This window comes from Polypterus senegalus, chromosome 4, assembly GCF_016835505.1.
Source record: "Polypterus senegalus isolate Bchr_013 chromosome 4, ASM1683550v1, whole genome shotgun sequence".
Taxonomy (NCBI): domain Eukaryota; kingdom Metazoa; phylum Chordata; class Cladistia; order Polypteriformes; family Polypteridae; genus Polypterus; species Polypterus senegalus.
This window is the reverse complement of record NC_053157.1, coordinates 229,284,480-229,307,420: the sequence shown is the minus strand read 5'-3', so window position 1 is coordinate 229,307,420 and position 22,941 is coordinate 229,284,480. Positions and strand designations below refer to the sequence as shown.

At 39.5% G+C, this 22,941-nt stretch overlaps 1 protein-coding gene across 2 annotated transcripts; it reads right to left on the bottom strand.

Annotated features, from left to right (window-relative positions):
- Window positions 1–1,748: 1,748 nt before the first annotated feature.
- LOC120528113 (gastrula zinc finger protein XlCGF57.1-like) lies at window positions 1,749–22,869 on the bottom strand. Of its 2 annotated transcripts, XM_039752152.1 has the most exons (5): window positions 22,786–22,869; window positions 16,648–17,157; window positions 3,527–4,670; window positions 3,240–3,312; window positions 1,749–2,728 (listed from the first exon to the last, which is right to left on the bottom strand). In XM_039752152.1, the coding sequence occupies exons 1-3, from the start codon at window positions 22,790–22,792 to the stop codon at window positions 3,646–3,648; spliced, it is 1,542 nt and encodes a 513-aa protein (XP_039608086.1). In that variant the 5' UTR covers window positions 22,793–22,869; the 3' UTR covers window positions 1,749–2,728; window positions 3,240–3,312; window positions 3,527–3,645. The 2 variants fall into 2 exon arrangements, with proteins under 2 accessions (XP_039608086.1, XP_039608085.1); XM_039752151.1 differs by having other exon boundaries at window positions 3,240–4,670.
- Between the last annotated feature and the right edge of the window lie 72 nt (window positions 22,870–22,941).

Sequence of the window (22,941 nt, the reverse complement as noted above, 5' to 3'; positions counted from 1 at the left end):
TCAGGTTCTCCTTTATTACAGTGCCTATGGCAGTTAGTTTAATTAAACAATCCAGATCTGGCTGTTCGCACTGGGCACATTACTTGAAATTCATAATAGCCATGATAGCTTTGGTCATGAGACTTAAAATGATTTTGTTTACAGTTTTGCTTGTCATTTTTCCTGTCTGTCTAGTTCTGTTCATTCTTCCTGTTACAATGTATTGAATACTTTTTATCCAGACTGCAGACTGTATTGTACTATTATTCATTTCTTAGTTTCTGACTTTTTCAACCCTTACATTATTGAGATTTTTTTGCTTTTTGGCTTTAATTCATATTGCTTTTTTCAATCTCTTTACTCATGAATGGTTTCTGATGTTCTTTTTCTGTAATCCCTATTTGCTCATGTGGCACTTCGCCACACCAGGAAGTGCAGCTGGAAGACCGTCACAGAGCACTTGGAGCACAACCGGCTGGCTATAAAAGAGGCCGCCTCCCTCGAGTAGATGAGCCGGAGTCGGGAGGAAGAAGGCAAAAATTGGGAGCAGAGGAGTAACAGCAGCAGAAGGAAGTCAGAGGGAGCAAGAGACGGACTTTTGAAGGGTGTTTGGTGCATGGGCACTGTGTTGTGTGCATAAATTGTAAATAAATGTGTGCGATTCTGGACATTCTGTGTATGCCGGTTTGTGTCCGGGCTGAACTACCACATTTTGGTTCCTGGAATGTGAAATGTTTCCTCAGGAAGTGCTGAATGAACAACACATCACTCAGACAAGCAGAGCTCACGATTACACTAATCACTTGGGGCAGAAGACTTCAATTCACAAGGAAATTTCAGTGAGATAATATTTAAACTTTAAATGAATCTTTACTTATATTTATTTGCAGGCATTACCAGGCATCAAGTATTAGAAGTCAGAAGAAAAAGTAAACATACAAACTGAATGATTCAAATCAACGTCTGTGTAGCCAAGTGAGAGGCCATTCTTCTTAATCCAACTGAGGAATTCTTTAAACGTATTTGCAATGGCACTGCTTTGTCCTTTTTGTCCGCTGGGAAGCATTTTCATTTAGTAGACGGCTCTGTACTTTCATCTTGATGTTCCGTTGCATCTGCCTACATCATCTCTCTCTCTCTCTCTAACTGCATTTCACATCCCTTTTTCTTTTTTCTTTTTTTAATTAGCAATTTTTCTTTCATCAACTTAAATTTGCTGGTCAAGTTCAGCTGGGTCTGCTTCTATCATTCCTAAGGAGGATTCATGTAAGCAAGTCTGGAAGTTTCTCTTGGTAAGTCTAGTGTGTACACAAGATACTGGAGCATTTTCCACATAATGGAGATTTTAAATAAATAGTGTTGCAATACTTTTTGTCTTTTGGGGTTAATTTCTTTAAAAGGGTTTGGTGCAAAAACTGTCAAACTTGTCTTAAATTTGCACACAAGGTTCAGTGTACTATCTAGATTGCACCTAACAATTTTATATAGTGAAAAAGTGTTCAGAAAAGACACTTTAACCCTTAATGGCTACTTTTATATTGGTCAAGACTGGAAATGCCTGAATTATTAAACTTGTGTTACAGTTAGGACCGTAAATATTTGGACCGAGACAACATCTTTCTAATTTTGGTTCTGTACATTACCATAATGAATTTTAAATGAAACAACTCAGATGCAATTGAAGTGCAGACTTTCAGTTTTAATTCAGTGGGTTGAACAAAAAAGATTGGATAAAAATGTGAGGGAACTAAAGCATTTTTTTAACATAATCCCTTCATTTCAGTGAGATAATATTTAAACTTTAATTGCATCTTTACTTATATTTATTTGCAGGCATTACCAGGCATCAAGTATTAGAAGTCAGAAGAAAATGAAAACATACAAACTGAATGATTCAAATCAACGTCTGTGTAGCCAAGTGAGAGGCCATTCTTCTTAATCCAACTGAGGCATTCTTTAAACATATTTGCAATGGCACTGCTTTATCCTTTTTGTCCGCTGGGAAGCATTTTCATTTAGTAGACGGCTGGCTCTGTGCTTTCATCTTGATGTTCAGTTGCATCTGCCTACGTCATCCCTCTCTCTCTCTCTAACTCTACATTTCACATCTCTCATATCAAAAGCCATATGTCATCGGTCTTTCTCAAAAGCTGTATCGTGTTTGCATCACAACAATAGAGGTGCCTCTTCTTTCACCACTTTCAATGGTTATTTTAGTAAGTGATAGCAGTTAAAAAGTGGACAGCTGAGAAATTCCTGTGGTTTTAATATTTGTTCATGTAGTTATTTTAAGCTAATTATGAGATGCAAGTTAACAAAGTTCAGTTCCCATGCACCAATTTCACATCTTCTAACAAGCATGTACACATTGGTTAGTTTATCCAAGCTTAAACCTATATATTCTAATAGATAACATATGTTTTACAACATTTGTATATTTCTTCCCAGAGTTCTTATGTATTTTACATCCCAGAAATCAACACTGTGAAAACAAATGAATCTTCCAATCAATTTGTTTAACTGATGGTTCAATAGAAGAACAGATCTCATGGCTCCCTTTTCTATAATATCCTCTAAAACTTTACCTCTCTCGCTGGTCCTTGTACCTTAACTTCATTTGCAGTGCCTCTTCAAAGTGGTTTCTGCAGCTTTTCATTCTCTGACTCAGGGTCATCTCTAGGCAGCATGTGCATTATGAATCATTAGCACCGGGGCTACATTTTGCTTTTCCCAGACTTCTGTTAAACTCCTGTTGAAATATACACAATCGCAAGTTACGCTGGTTTTTCACTTATGTGCTCTAAAATATATTTATAGTCTTGGTCCTGCTGTATATTCATTTAAAAACTACATCTTATCTAAATAATGCTAAAACAAAAACAAAACTTAAATATTATAATCTTATTTAATCCAATTACAATGACTATTTTTGCTGTTTGTAATAAGTGATCATTTTTGGGACATGAAGATGGACTTGGGTCTGTCTTTCTCTATGTTATTCTTAACAAGGGGTAAGGCACAAGGAAATGGATGGGGGCGAAAAACAGAGTGAACATTGAGAATATGAATGATATGAAGTAATTAACATAGGGTCCGCCCAAATTAACTTTACATCAATATTATAATAAAGATTTATAGACTATTGCCAGAAATATGATTTACATTTCAGTTAGACAACCTAAGAACCATTCCCATCCACACTGCCAATTCTTTGTATTGTACCCAAAAATTCAGATGAGCAAGAAGTGCACAGCACCAACCTTTTATCCGGTTATGATAATCTTCATCTTCAGGTGATGTTGCATAGTGAAAATAAGAAGATTTGATAACAGTCTTCAAGAAGAAAAAAAAAATCAAAATTGGATATTGATAGCCAAAAAAATAAATAAAATATTTGCATATAAAGGTAACTCAGAATAGGTTTAGGAAAATGCAGAAAAAAAATCAACCATAAACATCAATCATGATGTTTGGCGATTCATTTCACAAAATTATTTTTTGTGCATATTATTAAAACAGGAGGGAACCTCACTCTTTGGTTACTGACATAATATTATACTGCTGTAAATGTCTTTCTTTGCACCGCGGGTTTGATGTCATATCTTCATGGTTCCAAGTAATGCTTCAGTTTATAATTCACATGAGGTTATGGGGACTGGTGGGATATCAAGATGGGCCTGTATCTTCATTGTGGACCTTCCTGTGCCTATCAAGATTGTATTTCTTTGTGAATTGTTTGCCACATTCAGAACAGCAATGAGGCTTCTCACCAGTGTGAATTTTCAGATGCGTCTTGTAATTGCTTCTACTCGAGAATTGCTTACCACATTCGGAACAGGAATGAGGCTTCTCACCGGTGTGAATTTTCATATGCACCCGAACACTGCTCATGGCCGAAAATTTTTTGCCACATTCTGAACAGCAGTAGGGCTTCACTGCAGTGTGAACCCACATGTGATGCTGAAGAGTTCCTATTCCAGAATAACGTTTTCCACATTCAGAACAGCAATGTGGCTTCTCTCCAGTGTGCATTCTCATATGTGTCTGGACTTGGCTTCGGGACAAAAATCGTTTGCCACATTCAGAACAGCAGTGTGGTTTTTCTCCAGTGTGCATTTTACTGTGCATCTGAAGATAGCTTTTATGTGCAAATTTCTTTCCACATTCAGGACAGCAGTGTGGCTTTTCTCCAGTGTGAATTTTCATATGTGACTGAAGATGGCTTCTACATAAGAATCGTTTGCCACATTCCAAACAGAGGTGAGGCTTTTCCCCAGTATGGATTTTTATGTGTCTGTAATAAGAGCTTATGCACGAGAATTTTTTGCCGCACTCAGAACAGCAATGTGGCTTTTCCCCAGTGTGAATTCTCCAGTGCATTTGAAGATTGATTTTCTGAGAGAATCGGTTCCCACACTCAGAACAAAAGAATGGCTTTTCACCAGTGTGACTCTTCATATGTGCGTTAAGGCGGCTTATGTATGAGAACCGTTTGCCACATTCAGAACAGCAATATTGTTTCTCTTCAGTGTGAGCCTTTGTGCACCTCTGAAGACTGGCTACATCTGATGATCTCCTGCACTTCTTATGCTTCATAACACAACCAGTATTTGAAAAACTTTCTTTAGAGTTTAAATCCTTTGTTTCTGACACATATTTTCGTTTTCTTGAATATTTAGGATGTTGAGATGCTGGAATAAATGAAGAGAAGGAAAACATGTTATTTTAGAAATACACTCTAAACTAAAACACAGGTAGATGAGTACAAATAACCATTGTCGTCAGGTTTATATTAATGTAAGAGCCATTTTCCTAGTTCTATAAGATTCATGAATACTTTACTAGATGATAATGCATAAAATATGGGAGGTTCCTATAACCCCCGCGAATAGAATTGTGTTGGTATTTTCCTGTCATTTTCGAACAGCTTTGAGTGAACAATGTTCTCCTGTTAGTGTCTAGCCTTGCCTTGTGTAAGGTATGATGGAAGGCATATGGTTTTAAACCGTGCCTGGGCACATGCCTATGAGCCAATCGGCTTATGGGCCTTTTGAGTGTGTGAAGTACAAACCAGATTCTAAAAAAGTTGGGACACTAAACAAATTGTGAATAAAAACTGAATGCAATGATGTGGAGATGGCAAATGTCAATATTTTATTTGTAATAGAACGTAGATGACAGATCAAACGTTTAATCCGAGTAAATGTATCATTTTAAAGGAAAAATATGTTGATTCAAAATTTCACGGTGTCAACAAATCCCAAAAAAGTTGGGATAAGTAGCAATAAGAGGCTGGAAAAAGTAAATATGAGCATAACGAAGAGCTGGAAGACCAATAAACACTAATTAGGTCAATTGGCAATATGATTGGGTATAAAAAGAGCTTCTCAGAGTGGCAGTGTCTCTCAGAAGCCAAGATGGGTAGAGGATCACCAATTCCCACAATGTTGTGCAGAAAGATAGTGGAGCAATATCAGAAAGGTGTTACCCAGCAAAAATTGCAAAGACTTTGCATCTATCATCATCAACTGTGCATAACATCATCTGAAGATTCAGAGAATCTGGAACAATCTCTGTGCGTAAGGGTCAAGGCCGTAAAACCATACTGGATGCCCGTGATCTCCAGGCCCTTAAACGACACTGCACCACAAACAGGAATGCTACTGTAAAGGAAATCACAGAATGGGCTCAGGAATACTTCCAGAAACCATTGTCAGTGAACACAATCCACCGTGCCATCCGCCGTTGCCAGCTGAAACTCTACAGTGCAAAGAAGAAGCCATTTCTAAGCAAGATCCACAAGCTCAGGCGTTGTCACTGGGCCAGGGATCATTTAAAATGGAGTGTGGCAAAATGGAAGACTGTTCTGTGGTCAGACGAGTCACGATTCAAGTTCTTTTGGAAATCTGGGACGCCATGTCATCCGGACCAAAGAGGACAAGGACAACCCAAGTTGTTATCAACGCTCAGTTCAGAAGCCTGCATCTCTGATGGTATGGGGTTGCATGAGTGTGTGTGGCATGGGCAGCTTGCATGTCTGGAAAGGCACCATCAATGCAGAAAAATATATTCAGGTTCTAGAACAACATATGCTCCCATCCAGACGTCATCTCTTTCAGGGAAGACCCTGCATTTTTCAACAAGATAATGCCAGACCACATTCTGCATCAATCACAACATCATGGCTGCGTAGGAGAAGGATCCGGGTACTGAAATGGCCAGTCTGCAGTCCAGATCTTTCACCTATAGAGAACATTTGGCGCATCATAAAGAGAAAGGTGCGACAAAGAAGGCCCAAGACGATTGAACAGTTAGAGGCCTGTATTAGACAAGAATGGGAGAGCATTCCTATTTCTAAACTTGAGAAACTGGTCTCCTCGGTCCCCAGACGTCTGTTGAGTGTTGTAAGAAGAAGGGGAGATGCCACACAGTGGTGAAAATGGCCTTGTCCCAACTTTTTTTGGGATTTGTTGACACCATGAAATTCTGAATCAACATATTTTTCCCTTAAAATGATACATTTTCTCAGTTTAAACTTTTGTTCCGTGATTTATGTTCTATTCTGAATAAAATATTAGAAGTTGGCACCTCCACATCATTGCATTCAGTTTTTATTCACGATTTGTATAGTGTCCCAACTTTTTTGGAATCCGGTTTGTAAATATGTAAGAAAACAGTACTTAATTCATGTGCTGTGCCGCATGCTTAAAGCACACAGAAGAAGAAACTAAGAATCTTTAAGTATATAAGAATTTAAGAATCTTTAAGTAGAGAAGAAGTAAACTTCTTCTAGTACAGAAATAACTAAAGTCTATCAAGAAAAGCTAAGTTTTAGACAAGATACATTTTTCCCTTTTTTTGCCTTTTATTCTACATGTGTAACTATTTTTTCTTTAATTCTTGTGTGGATTATTTGCTTTTAACTTTCACTAAATATTTTCAAAACAAACTTTTGGACTGTGAGATTTCTTTAGACACGAGTTTTACCCGTGCTTGACCATATCTTATTTCGGCAGCTACAATTAACTTTATTAAACTAGAACAAAAATGAATCACATAGAATGAAATAGTAATTCTAGAAGGCCATTAATCCAACTCCAATTGCCAAATCCAGCAGAGGACTGGTAAAGTTTGTCTATACCTCAGTCATACTGAAAGAATAAAAGACAATATTTAGAAAGCATATTCCAGAAATCACATCAGATGCTGGAGGACCATGAGATTTATTTAACCCTATGCCTCACTCATATAACCTGCTTTTCTACATATGCTACATAACTTGCTCTTTCCATTTTATAGGATTATAGGGTATTTATCTTTTACATCATCTTTGGATCAAATCTGACATGGCTTTCTGATTAACCATTTATGCATGCCATATTTCAAAGTGGTTTGTATATGATGCAATGAACCTGCAAATCAGTCAAAAGAAATAATGGTATTTTTACATACCCAAAGTTGTCTTCTTTCAAACAAATCATAAGTTTCTATGCTGCCTGTTCTCTTTCATTATTAAACTATGCAATTTGCACATGTATACTCTGAGGTGAACAGCAAGTCACAGCTGAGTTAGTCTGCTTTTAACAAAAGATCCCACCTATGATGAGTGGTATACAGTGAAAGGCTAATTACCATTGGACAGCTGAGGTTCAGAGCATTCTAAAGATTTATAGTTGTCTGTGATTGGTCATTTGTACTACTTGTCACAGCTGTGAATAAACAGCAACAAATATAATGCCTATGTAACATCTCATCTTTATGCACAAATCTTGAGTCAAAAGTACTGACTACTGAGAAGGCCTTGAGGCAACACTTGATTTATAAAATCTGCTTAGTATGACTATGAAGTGTTGCAGTGTGACAGTTTGAGTTCAATAATTATGGGTTCAAGTACTATACCCAGAGGCTGTCTGCTGCCTGTTCTAATTATGTTAGTTAACCAAGCACACTCTTTCAATTCAACTTAGTGTACATCAGCAATGTTCTTATTGTACCAATAGGCAATTATGTCGTACTTTTGCCTCCTGAAGTTTTATGCAAGGAACCACCTCGCCCGATGAAATTTGACTTTATCACACCGCTTGCAAGATTTTATTGAGATCATATGAGGGTGAAAAAAAAAACACTTCTTCACGGTATAATCACAACCCCAAGAAGGGATTGACTGTGCCACAAAGTAAGTTTAATCACACTTGCTTCACTCCCAGCTCCTTGACCAACACCAACATCCCAGGAACAGAGAAACCAGCAAAACTTCAAAAGAGAAATAAGATTGAACAGCGGCCAGGAAGTCAGGGAGATTGAAAGAAGCGTGATTAAAAACAGGATAAAAAGTCTTGCAAGGCTGTGTCGATCCCTTTGGTGGTATTGTGGGGAAAAAGTGGGGAGGAAATTATACTGTCTTATACATCTTATTTAGTCGGGAGCCAGCGGCAGCCTTATGTGAATCAAACTGCTGAGAAACACTGGTTTAAGTGTGTGTGTGTCTATATGACTAACTCTGGGCTCAAAGCTGCCTGCTCTCTGTCCTATAACATGTAGATGGAGTGGTGACTCTGAGGCTAGGGATCTGCACTGGCAATTGGAAGGTTGTCAGTTCGAATCCTGTAAATGCCAATAGGGACTCTGCTCTGTTGCGCTCTTGAGCAAGGCCCTTAACCTGCAATTGCTGAGTGCTTTGAGTAGTGATAAAAGCACGATATACAGTGCATCCGGAAAGTATTCACAGTGCATCACTTTTTCCACATTTTGCTATGTTACAGCCTTATTCCAAAATGGATTAAATTCATTTTTTCCCTCAGAGTTCTACACACAACACCCCATAATGACAATGTGAAAAAAGTTTACTTGAGGTTTATGCAAATTTATTAAAAATAAAAAAACTGAGAAATCACACTACATAAGTATTCACAGCCTTTGCTCAATACTTTGTCGATGCACCTTTGGCAGCAATTACAGCCTCAAGTCTTTTTGAATATGATGCCTTTTTGAATATGATGCCACAAGCTTGGCACACCTATCCTTGGCCAGTTTCGCCCATTGCTCTCAAGCTCCATCAGGTTGGATGGGAAGCGTCGGTGCCCAGCCATTTTAAGATCTCTCCAGAGATGTTCAATCAGATTCAAGTCTGGGCTCTGTCTGGGCCACTCAAGGACATTCACAGAGTTGTCCTGAAGCCACTCCTTTGATATCTTGGCTGTGTGCTTAGGGTCGTTGTCCTGCTGAAAGATGAACCGTCGCCCCAGTCTGAGGTCAAGAGCGCTCTGGAGCAGGTTTTCATCCAGGATGTCTCTGTACATTGCTGCAGTCATCTTTCTCTTTATCCTGACTAGTCTCCCAGTTCCTGTCGCTGAAAAACATCCCCACAGTATGATGCTGCCACCACCATGCTTCATTGTAGGGATGGTATTGGCCTGGAGATGAGAGGTGCCTGGCTTCCTCCAAACATGACGCCTGGCATTCACACCAAAGAGTTCAATCTTTTTCTCATCAGACCAGAGAATTTTGTTTCTCCAGGTCCGAGAGTCCTTCAGTGCCTTTTGGCAAACTCCAGGCGGGCTGCCATGTGCCTTTTACTAAGGAGTGGCTTCCGTCTGGCCACTCTACCATACAGGCCTGATTGGTGGATTGCTGCAGAGATGGTTGTCCTTCTGGAAGGTTCTCCTCTCTCCACAGAGGACCTCTGGAGCTCTGACAGAATGACCATCGAGTTCTTGGTCACCTCCCTGACTAAGGCCCTTCTCCCCCTGATCGCTCAGTTTAGATGGCCGGCCAGCTCTAGGAAGAGTCCTGGTGGTTTCGAACTTCTTCCACTTATGGATGATGGAGGCCACTGTGCTGGGACCTTCAAAGCAGCAGAAATTTTTCTGTAACCTTACCCAGATTTGTGCCTCGAGACAATCCTGTCTCGGAGGTCTACAGACAATTCCTTTAACTTCATGCTTGGTTTGTGCTCTGACATGAACTGTCAACTGTGGGACCTTATATAGACAGGTGTGTGCCTTTCCAAATCATGTCCAATCAACTGAATGTACAACAGGTGGACTCCAATTAAGCTGCAGAAATATCTCAAGGATGATCAGTGGAAACAGGATGCACCCGAGCACAATTTTGAGCTTTATGGCAAAGGCTGTGAATACTTATGTACACGTGCTTTCTCAATTTTTTTTATTTTTAATGAATTTACAAAAACCTCAAGTAAACTTTTTTTCACATTGTCATTATGGGGTGTTGTGTGTAGAATTTTGAGGAAAAAAATGAATTTAATCCATTTTGGAATAAGGCTGTAACATAACAAAATGTGGAAAAAGTGATGCGCTGTGAATACTTTCTGGATGCACTGTAAATGCAAAGAATTATTATTATTATTAAGGGCTTTCAACAAAGACATTTTCCTCACCCTAGTCACCCAGCACTTGCGGAAGCTAGGATGAAAATGTATGTATGTACTGTTGTGGAGAAACCTTCTTTAGAAAAAAAACAAACTGAGTTTACAAATAGGCAGTCAGAATAGACTTTATTGCACAGCATAGGAAACCATTGCAGAGCACATATAGCCATCTCAGTTCAATGAAGTGAGCCTTATGACTTGGGCGAACCTTACATTTATTACACTTCTTATCTCAAAATATTCCCGTTTCACACCATTTCTCATCATCTACTCTTCAGGGTTTCTCATATATGATAATGACCTTGCGCAGTACCTATTCTCATAACAATTACCTGATCCTGTGGACTTCCTCACAATAATTACCCTACCCTTTCAACTTTCTCATAACAATCATCTTCCTGGTAGACCTTCTCAGAAAAAAGTTTTCTTTCTAGTCCACTTTTTCTCTTAACAACCACTTTGACTCAAAGCACAAACTGAAGCAGAAAAAATTCCAACCATGCACCTGTAGCTTCTTGTTCCAAATGCAAAGTTTCAAGAATTCCGCCCAAAAATCAAGTTATAGAGAGTAAAATGGAAAGGTGACATAAAGAGTCAAACATGGGACTCTATGGCTAAGGTGGTTAAAACGTGTGTCTAATAAATCAAAGATCTTGATTTCGAGCCTCAGAGGTGCCTCCTCCTTGTGATATTCTTTTCAGTTGTTTTACTTCTTGGCCCTCACAAGGAAGATGACCATATTTCCCCAGTGCAGAGTGTGGACTCAATATAGATGATGGAGGTGAAACCTGTCTTTGCTTAGGCAAGTGGAAGACAGTGAAAAAAGTGAACGCCTGCCTGGTTTGTAACAGATTTCTTGGTTGTTTAAGGTCTGTGCTAAAACCAAAATAGCTTGGGGTGCACGTTTACCAGTAAAGACCATCTGAGTTTGGGCAAAATCATTAAGAAGGAAAGTTAACAAGTAATCACTCATAATTGGAGACCTAATTCATGCTGCACAATACCAATCATGTGCTTTTGTAGTCTTTGTCAAACGTCGTTGTACTAATGAATGCTGCTGTATCTTTGGGCCATGGACTACATACTGTTGTTTTTGTTGTCATTATTAAGCAATATCTGACAATGAGAAAATATTTCTTAAGCCCAGCAAAAGAAACAGCTCATAAATGTCTTTTACTTTAAAGAGATTTTGTAGCATGTGGCAGTGAAACTTCTAGTTAAACATCAAATTGGTTTAGTGTAGCAAAACGCCATTATCGAAAAATGCAAAAATTGTTACCGTACCCTGGAATTTTAAGGACCCCCAACCACTGACACACTGACTTGCTCAGCCCCAGGACGTTTGATTTTTCATCCCTCCATAACCTTGCACCAGCCAAATTTCTTAACATGATATTGGAAGCATAATGCTTGGAGCACTGAGAGCACATCTGTTAGCTCTAACTCTCTTTTATCAGTGATGTGCTGGCAGAGCCTGATCATGGATTGTACTGAACGCTTCTTTTAGTTTAATCTTAGTGCAGTGGTACCTCTGGTCACAACCAAAATTCATTCCAAAACTCTGGACGCGACCCAAATGTAATTTCCCCATAAAATTGTATATAAAAACAATTAATCCATTCCTGACTGTACGAACTGTATGTAAATATATATTTATTTAAGCAAAAAAATAGTTAATGATACCATAGAATGCACTGTGTAATAGTACACTAAATGTAAAAACATTTAATAACTATACTATGTGTATTATTAATGTGTATCCTTTGTCAGAATGCCTCAAATCTAACAGACTTACCACTGTTTATAAGGTATTGTATCATATAACACCTCCGCACTTTCCATTCTGCATTTCTAACATCAGGCAATTAAGTGTAGTAAAAGACAAGCAGGAGGTAATTTACAACTTTAAATGATGTATTATTAGTACTATTCATAAAATAATAACAATAAGCAAAGTACAAGTGAATATTGGCAACCATACAACCTGATAAATGCTGTTGTGTAGGTTCAGGCAGCACACAGACTTGTTTGTTACTTAAAATGTCTCTAGTTAAGGCATCATATTTGGTCAGCTTTCTTGAGGACAGGCCGCATGCCTGTCTCAATATGGCTGCTGAGTTGTGCTTCTCATTGCAATGGTGTGACAGAGAGATGCTTGTTCATGGTGATGTTTGTAAGAGAGATAGGGAGGGATAAAGCAACCGAATTTATGCATTCTTTGTTCAAACCCTTACACTATTTTGCTACAGAATGGCCTCCGATTCAGGCCAATCCCAAACAGCCATACTTCAGACCAATGGGGCACACAATACCTTTCATACTTGCCCCCAAAACCATTTGCTCAGCTGATGCGTGCCAGCTCGGTAGATTGGCTTTCTTGTGGGGGTTGACTGAGAGAACCGTGCAGAGAAACACTTGCCAAACTGGTTTCATGCACTTCCCCCAGCCCTTTCATAAAATTACGAAGACTCAGTCCTAAAAGGAGGTGGTTGTTAACCATCAAACCATTGCTGTTCTTATTAATAATGTAACACTATCTATTGCTTTGTCTAAGTTACAAATAAAGACATACAAAATATTTATCAATTTATATACAAAATCTCACACCACAACAACCTATGAAAGAGACACAGATAACCAGAGTTTTCCTCTCAGACTTGTTTCTAGACACTAGGGAGACTGCATGTGGAGTATTGTGTGTAGTTTTGGTCACCATGTGACAAGAAAGACAAAGTGGGAGAGCATCCAGGGGCATCCCAGGACTTAAGGACATGTTGTACTCTAACAGAGGATTAAACCTGTTCAGTCTCAAACACAGAAGACTGTGTGGAGACCTTATCCTAGTCTAAAAAAATCATCAAAGGCATTAGTAAAGTAGATCTAAAAGAATTCTTTATTTAAACACTAAATTAAGCAAAGAAGAACATCCATGGAAACGAAGGGGAGAGTACAATAAAGATTGAAGCCAGGAAGACCTCCTTAACGCAGTTCTGTTCTGGGAGTAACTACTATGTCATCAAGTTAAATCTTGACCACTTGTAGATGAGATATTGGGAAAACGTAGCTATTAAGTAACCAAACAAGCACAACTGGCTGGCTAGTCTACCTTTGTGTTTTTTACATTCTTACTCAAAGACTGAAGATTTAATAAGCAACAGGTCAGCATGCTTTGATGAACACAACATAGACATTAATGTCCACCTCCAAACATGCACAGGTTGGTCTAGTCCAGTGGTCGCCAAGTCCAGTCCTGGAGTACCACTGTGGCTGCAGGTTTTCATTCTAACACTTTTTTAATGAGTGCCCGGGTTGTGCTGCTAAGTAACTTCTTGTGAATTTATTTTAATTGACTTATTTTTTAAGATTTGCTCCCATGGATTTCTTCATCGTTCCTCTGAATTGCTTCAGTTCTTTCCTTAAATGGCACCCAAACAGAAGTGAAATGTGAAGTGAGTGAGCCAACAGAAGTCAGGGCCTCAAACTCCAATCATTTACACTCCAACCAGCTGCTTAATGAGGTGCCAATTCTTGTCGTTAATTAAACCAATTCTTTAATTTCGTGGCTTGTTGCTCCTCTAGTGGAGCATTAGCAGACTTTTCTGATGTTGTTGATTTTCTCTTTCTAAGAGCACTATTAAAATGTTTTGAGGACCTGAGAAGATCGACATTCCCGAGACCTTCATCTTTCATTATTTTCAGATATTGTATGATGGACACCATTTGTTTGGCTCATTTTGTATCTTGTTATTGTTTGGCTGCTAATTAAGGAAAAAAACAATTAAGGGGTCAGAGTCTTCAAGAGCAAGTCAATTAAAATTAGTTCAAAAGAAGTTAATTAGCAGCAAAAACTGGTCACCAATTAAGAAAAGGGTTAGAATGACAACCTGTAGCCACTGCGGCCCTCCAGGACTGGAATTGGCGACCCCTGGTCTAGAATGTCACTCTAAACTGGCCCTGTGTGGGTAATCCCTGAGTGATTCATTACATTATAGTAAGCAGAAATTTGGGTTAGTAATATCAACAATACCACCTTAGCCGAGGCCACACAAATAACACATTTTGACAATCTTCTGAGGTATTAATATTGGATATTAATACAGAAATAAATACTATTTCTAGTTTATTTGCAAATATCCAGGGCCATACTCATTGTATTTATCTATTTTAATAATCAGTAGACATTGGGTGCAAGGCAGGAACTATACCAGGACAGCAATCCATTGCAGGGTTCATTATACACTCACCTAAAGGATTATTAGGAACACCTGTTCAATTTCTCATTAATGCAATTATCTAATCAACCAATCACATGGCAGTTGCTTCAATGCATTTAGGGGTGTGGTCCTGGTCAAGACAATCTCCTGAACTCCAAACTGAATGTCAGAATGGGAAAGAAAGGTGATTTAAGCAATTTTGAGCGTGGCATGGTTGTTGGTGCCAGACGGGCTGGTCTGAGTATTCCACAATCTGCTCAGTTACTGGGATTTTCACGCACGACCATTTCTAGGGTTTACAAAGAATGGTGTGAAAAGGGAAAAACATCCAGTATGCGGCAGTCCTGTGGGCAAAAATGCCTTGTTGATGCTAGAGGTCAGAGGAGAATGGGCCGACTGATTCAAGCTGATAGAAGAGCAACTTTGACTGAAATGACCACTCGTTACAACCGAGTTATGCAGCAAAGCATTTGTGAAGCCACAACACGCACAACCTTGAGGCAGATGGGCTACAACAGCAGAAGACCCCGCCGGGTACCACTCATCTCCACTACAAATAGGAAAAAGAGGCTACAATTTGCATGAGCTCACCAAAATTGGACAGTTGAAGACTGGAAAAATGTTGCCTGGTCTGATGAGTCTCGATTTCTGTTGAGACATTCAAATGGTAGAGTCAGAATTTGGCGTAAACAGAATGAAAACATGGATCCATCATGCCTTGTTACCACTGTGCAGGCTGGTGGTGGTGGTGTAATGGTGTGAGGGATGTTTTCTTGGCACACTTTAGGCCCCTTAGTGCAAATTTGGCATCATTTAAATGCCCCTTACTACCTGAGCATTGTTTCTGACCATGTCCATCCCTTCATGACCACCATGTACCCATCCTCTGATGGCTACTTCAAGCAGGATAATGCACCATGTCACAAAGCTCGAATCATTTCAAATTGGTTTCTTGAACATGACAATGAGTTCACTGTACTAAAATGGCCCCCACAGTCACCAGATCTCAACCCAATAGAGCATCTTTGGGATGTGGTGGAACGGGAGCTTCGTGCCCTGGCTGTGCATCCCACAAATCTCCATCAACTGCAAGATGCTATCCTATCAATATGGGCCAACATTTCTAAAGAATGCTTTCAGCACCTTGTTGAATCAATGCCACGTAGAATTAAGGCAGTTCTGAAGGCGAAAGGGGGTCAAACACCGTATTAGTATGGTGTTCCTAATAATCCTTTAGGTGAGTGTATGCATAAAATCTCACACATGCGTGTGTTGTGACCCACAAGGATTAATGCGATCAAAAGGACTGGGAGATAACACGAAAAACAAAAATGTTAGTCAAAAATGGAAGATGAGGCTCAAAAATACCAAGAAGCAAAAAATGGGGAAAGACAAAATCGAGAGTTCAAAACCTGACACTAGGGCCTACTTGTTTTGAAGCTACCACTATTAAAGAAAAGGTTTTCGATCCTCAGAGGGATAATGTGAATACATGATCATCTTAATATTCATACATGGTGTTCACAAGACCATTATTAAGATGTTGTGTAAATACTAAAAATTAATACAATAAAAAATAATGATGTTATTGATTTCCATTCAAAACATACACTAAACATAAGAATTAAATTCTAAAGAAGCAAAAACCTTTATAAGTGCAAATATATATTCATAGAATTGCCTGTATATTACAGCTTAGTCCAATTCTGAATCAAGGAGCACATAGGAATCCTCGTTTCCAAACAGGGTGCAAGTGAAACCCACTCTGACACAGAAACAAATTTCAAGTCACCAATTCATTTAACTGACACATCTTTGGAGACGGTGGGAGAAACAGCAGTAATGGAAGTGTTAGTAGTATTATCACCTGTAATCACTACATCAACCAACATACTGTTTCTCACTGTTCGGTGTCATGATGATGATGAACAAGAATATACAAACTGACTGATGTCCCCATTAAATTACAGTACTGCCTAGCTTTAACCCAACAGCTCCCCGAGTTGCAACATAAACACCATAGCAGAAGCCTTTGGTGTAATGTCTAAAATTCTAAACACTTACATATTTCTCTGTGTCCAGTACATGACGGGTCTTCTTTTGCTTCAGTTTCATTGGGTGTACATCTGATCAACTTGTCTTTATACTCTGTTTTTGCAGGTGTTATGTGGACAAACTGCACATGAGGAGACCACTCTCCCATCTGAATGGACCCTGACTCACTCATCTCCTTTTTCACTTTAGCACATTGCCATACACACCGGTCATTCCCAGTAGACCAGTCATTCTTGAGGGTATGTACAGCTTCATGACTTACACTTTCAAAGCTTTTGGGTGCCAGTTCAAAATCCTCCACTTTACAGCTGACAGTTTTGTCTTCAAAATCGTTGCTTATTAAATTATCATCCCCATCTTCAAAAGCTTCTTGCTTAATGCTTAAGGGCTGTTGTGAAACAGGGAGAGACTCCTCTTCACAATCCTCTTTCTTGATCGCGGCCACCACTTGTTCCATAGTATCTACATTAAACACAACTTTCTCCTTGACTGCACTATTCCCTCTTTGGGTCTGTAGTCCTACAATGAAGGGGAAAAATCTCATTTTAGAAGGTTCTTTATTAAAAAAAATGCAGCTTATTGCCAGTGTAAAAAACACACTGCATTTTTTTCAACACTGGAAAAATTAAAATACAGTAATCCCTCGCTATATCGCGCTTTGACTTTCGTGGCTTCACTCTATCGCGGATTTTATATGAAAGCATAACTAAATATATAACGCGGATTTTTGCTGCTTCGCGGGTTCTTCGGACAATGTGTCTTTTTACTTCCTGTACATGCTTCCTCAGTTGGTTTGCCCAGTTGATTTCATACAAGGGATGCTATTGGCGGATGACTGAGAAGCTAACCAAGACTGAGAAGCTGCTGAATGCAGTGTTAACCAGGAAGTCTCGTCTCGCTCATTCATCATTAACGTGTTTCGCTGTGTAAAGAGTTGTGCTCTTTTGTGTTTATCTTTATCTTTGTGCATAGTCAAGCCCTTCATTATGGCTCCAAAACAATCTGCTACTGCTTCAGGGGCCGTGCCCAAGTGCAAACGGAAGATGTTTAACGATTGCCAAAAAGGTAAACATTTTGGATTTGTTGAAGGCTACGATTCTTTTTATTTAAAAAGTAGGAAAGGAATATAAGATCTACGGCCGCAGTGTCCTTTTAACCAGGGTGCAAAACGAGTTGTAAGTGGATGTAATAAGGCAGTAGTCCGGATGGAATCTGCTTTAGGGATTTGGATTGAAGACTGCCAGAAGAAGAACAACGGCAGTGCTACACAATCGCCTGAAGGGGCTCCTTTGGAAGAGCTGTAATGCTCTCCTTTGTTGTGCAGTAAAATTAAACTCATTGTTATCGGACAAGTCATCGTGTTATTGTTGGTGAGTAACCATAATTAATTTTCTACTTACAGTACTTAGTACATGTACGTACGTTTAGTGTCACTGTACACACATTTACTGTATACTATTTTTCTTGCGTTGTACGTATTTATTGCTGCTGGCCTGTCTATCGTAATGGCTGTAACATATGTGATATCGGAGACACTCAATATCTTTAAAATAATATTTAGGTTTTACTGTATATAAACAGTGTGTTTATATACATAATTTCAATGGATCTTACCTAATATCTAAGAGAATACAAAGGGATTATGCTGTATAACTGTGCGGGGAATATTTATAAACAGTGTGGGAGTTTATAAGCTGCGGCTTTGTGTTCCGCCCTCACCCCAGGCTGCCAGGAGGAGCTCTCCCGACAGCAGGATCGTCCCCAGAGTTCCAGCAGGGCCTCATGGACTATGTAGTGTTTTTACACAGCCCTGCTGGATACCTTGGGGGCCCCGGGAGTCACTGTAGGGGGGCTCGTGGGCTCTTGTGTGCCTTATAACCCGGGAATATGGAACAACGTGCTCCCTGGTTGAAGAAAAGGACTGTTTACCCTGACCCGGAAGTAATAAAGAACTGTGGACTTAATTGGGCAGGAACACCTCCAGGTCAGGGGCTATAAAAGGACTACGGGCCAGTCCAGACACTGAGCTGAGCTGGGAGGTAGAGAGGCGAAGTGTCTGGGCGAGGAGGAGACAGTATTTTCATCGTGTTTTTGTGTAATTTATGAGTAGTGTGGAGGGTGCTTTGTGCACAGTATTATTAATTAATAAAAAGTCTGGGACTGTTATCCAGTGTCTAGCTTGGTACCGGAGAGTTCAAGGGAGCACTAGTGCCCCCTACTGCCACTATATTTTATATATATATATATATGGATAGATATAGATATATATATATATATCTACAGTATATAGATAGATAGATAGATAGGAGATATATATAGATTTTTTTGAGAGAGAGATCAGAGCTACGTGTGTTTTAGAGGGTAGCTGCCAATTGCCAGAGATATCATGGCCTTCTGCTTTTCTCCCCACATGGGGAATGCTCTCCCATCAGAGCTGAACATGATCAGATACAATGCCAACGTTTGTCTTGTTTCACTACTGCATGGGTGGAGCCGTGGGGGACAACTAGTGTGTGTGTGTGTATATATATATATATATATATATATATATATATATATATATATATATATATATATATATATATAGTAATCCCTCCTCGATCGCGGGGATTTGCTCCAGACCCCAGCGATAGGTGAAAATCCACAAGTAGAAACCATATGTTTGTATGGTTATTTTATATATTTTAAGCCCTTAGAAACTCTCCCACACTGTTTATAAATATAAACCCTTATTTATCGTGGTTAATCGGCTCCAGACAGATAAAGAATCCTACTTCGTGGAAATTTATTTATTTATAAATCTTTATTTATGAATATTTTTGCAGTTAGAGCATAGAAAACCTGTTTATGACTTTCTAAATACGATTTTAACATTATTAGAGCCCTCTAGACATGAAATAACACCCTTTAGTCAAAGTTTAAACTGTGCTCCATGACAAGACAGAGATGACAGTTCTTTCTCACAATTAAAAGAATGCAAACATATCTTCTCTTCAAAGGAGCGCCGTCAGGAGCAGAGAATGTCAGAGAGAGAGAGAGAAAAGTAAACAAAAATCAATACGGCTGTTTGACTTTTAAGTAAACGAAGCACCGCGATAAAGCCGCCGCAGTGAAGGGCTCAATGTGAAGGTAGTCTTTTCATCATTTTTTAGAGGAGCGTCCGTACCTTCTAAGCTAACAGCCTCTGTGCAAACAGCCCCTCTGCTCACACCCCCTCCGTCAGGAGAAAAGCAAACAATCAAAAATCAATACGGGCTGTTAGAGCTAAAATAACGATGGAGTGGCTTCACAACAACTCTGTGACTGTTCTTGAATGGCCCAGCCAGAGCCCCGACTTAAACCCAATTGAGCATCTCTGGAGAGACCTAAAAATGGCTGTCCACCAATGTTTACCATCCAACCTGACAGAACTGGAGAGGATCTGCAAGGACGAATGACAGAGGATCCCCAAATCCAGGTGTGAAAAACTTGTTGCATCTTTCCCAAGAAGACTCCTGGCTGTATGAGCTCAAAAGGGTGCTTCTACTAAATACTGAGCAAAGGGTCTGAATACTTAGGACCATGTGATATTTCAGTTTTTCTTTTTTAATAAATCTGCAACAATTTCAAAAATTTTTTTTTTGTCTGTAAATATGGGGTGCTGTGTGTACATTAATGAGGAAAAAAATTAAATGATTTTAGCAAATGGCTGCAATATAACAAAGAGTGAAAAATTGAAGGGGGTCTGAATACTTTCCGTACCCACTGTATATAAAAATGAATTGGAAAGGAATAGAAGTTAAAAACTTGAATCAATTGAATTATTACAGAGGGACTTGCAGACAGGCTTTGATAGATTTGTGGCAGATGAAATTTAATGTCAGTAAATGTAACATATTCCATGTAGGAAGTAAAATGTTAGGTCTGAATACACAATGGGAGGTATGAGAATTGAAAGTACACCTTATGAAAAGGATTTAGGAGTCTACATTATCAACTGGCAGACAGTGTTCAGAAGCCATTAAGAAGGCTAACAGAATGTCCGGTTATATCGCGCCTTGATGTGTGGAGTACAAGTCACAGGAGGTTCTGCTCAAGCTTTATAACACACTGGTGAGGCCTCATCTGGAGTACTGGGTGCTGTTTTGGTCTACAAAGAGGACACAGTTGCACTAGAAAAGTCCAGAGAAGAGCAACTAGGCTGATTCACAGTTTAAGGAAAAGAAGATTAAGAGGAGACATGATTGAAGTGTTTTAAATTATGAAGGTAATTAGTCTAGTGGATCCAGACTGTTATTTTAAAATGAGTTCATTAAGAATGCCCTCCATCCCCTCCAGGAGCACTTTTAACCACAGACTCATTCCACCATGGTGTGCTAAGAAGCACCTCTGCTTGCTTTTTTGCTCACTGCTATGAGGCAATTAATGCTTCCACCTAATGTACTCTATAAGATTATTTTTACTGATTGATCGATTGATTAATTGGCTGTATTATCTGTCCTGTGAGTCTGTATTCCCCATGGGATTAACAAACTTGTCTAATCTAAGAACACAGCAACACAATTTACACAAACATTAGGAAGTTTTCTCTACACAGAGAACCATGGACACCTGGAATAAGTGACCAAGTAGTGTGGTAGACAGTAGGACTTTATGGTCTTTCAAAACTCGACTTGATGTTTTTTTAGAAGAAATAAATGGAAAGGACTGGCGAGCATTGTAGGGCTGAATGGCCAGTTTATGTCAAGATTGTTCTAATGATTGGACAAAGCAATATGAGCAATTTCCCCTCTCCTTGTAAACTGACAGACATTCCAAGGAATTTCTTCTGATGTTCGGCTGAGTTCTCTCCCATGCAGCACACCACTCCTGGATGCTTACACCAGATGACTAAACAAAGAGATGAATTACTGGGAAAAATTACCGACTGATTGTGAGTAACCACTGGGATAACCCGTCTATCCACTTCATAATTACAGTGGAGTTAGAGCACAGGAAGAGGAAACCATAGGCAGGGAGCCAGGACACATTCATGCATTATCGCTCAGTTGCCAAGATAATTAAACATATTAAAAAAAGGCCTGAGCTTGGATATTTCTGGTAAAAGACCAGTTTTGAAGAAAGCAGAATAGAGACTTGTGTAATATGAACTCATGGATAGGAAAGCCTCATTTCCCATGTCTCTGGTATATTTCACAAGTCACCAGTATTGGAAGTAAATATTTTGAAGTGCCAGCCAGGTGGGCAGGAGCCGAGTAGGTGTATCAACCCCGTAGTTATGGATGACATCATAGGAGGAATGAAATGGACTGCTACAACCAACTATCTCTCACTATAGGATGCAAGATTTGACAGGGATTGGTGTGGGCAGGATCAGATGTCAGACCCATCCCTTATTTAGTTATTGTCTGTAATGATTTGCATTCATGTTTATTTTTTCCTAGGTTTGCATTTATATTATCTTAAATTGCCTTGCTTTTATAAACCAAATAAACTCCGCTAGTAATTTTTGAGCTTAATTTTAACAGTCATTTTTGACCCTGTTGTTTTTCATTAATGGATTTCACCATGTCGGAGATCCTAGCATGCGCCGTTGATATGGTCATTTCCCAGAATCCTTTGGTAAGTCATTTTTTTACACCATGGTGTAAAGCAGGACACTCAACTCAGATCAGTGTGGTCTTCTGTAGCCACCAGTTAATAATTTGGTGCAAATGACAAAAAATGAAAAGAAAAAAAAAAAAACTCGCCCAAATACCGACAACAGCCACAAAGCAGGTACACCCTTGTTCGGGTGGGCACTTCATCACCGGGCCTATTCACGCATACACCAACAGGGGAAGCAATTTAAAATCGCCAACTGACCAAGCACACGGTTGTTTGGGTTATGCAGTGCCATAAACCACTGGATCTTTCGTTAAGAAAAGCAAATAAAATATGTTCAGAGATTCCCATGCTACTGTTCTCCCGATGGGTGAGATGGTGCAATTTGTCAGTTTGGTAACTAATCCCCTCTGGCTGCTGCCTTCTCCCTTTTTCTCTCACGACCGCCTTCGATGTCCCCATCGTTTAATGCGCCGATTGCTGTAGACGCCGCTCTCTGTTGTTTGAGGAGCCCTGCCAGCCCCCATCGCTCACATCAATGAATACCCTTCGACCGACACTCACCTCGCATCTCTGTCCGATGTGCTGAAAAATCTGAACACGTGCCTGTTATGCGAGTTGCACTCCATCAAAAGGCGCGCTCGCAGAATCAAATAACACCGAAAGGAACTCGTCACTCGCACGCTCTCTTCGAGTATTCCAAGCACCTCCTCCCTGCCG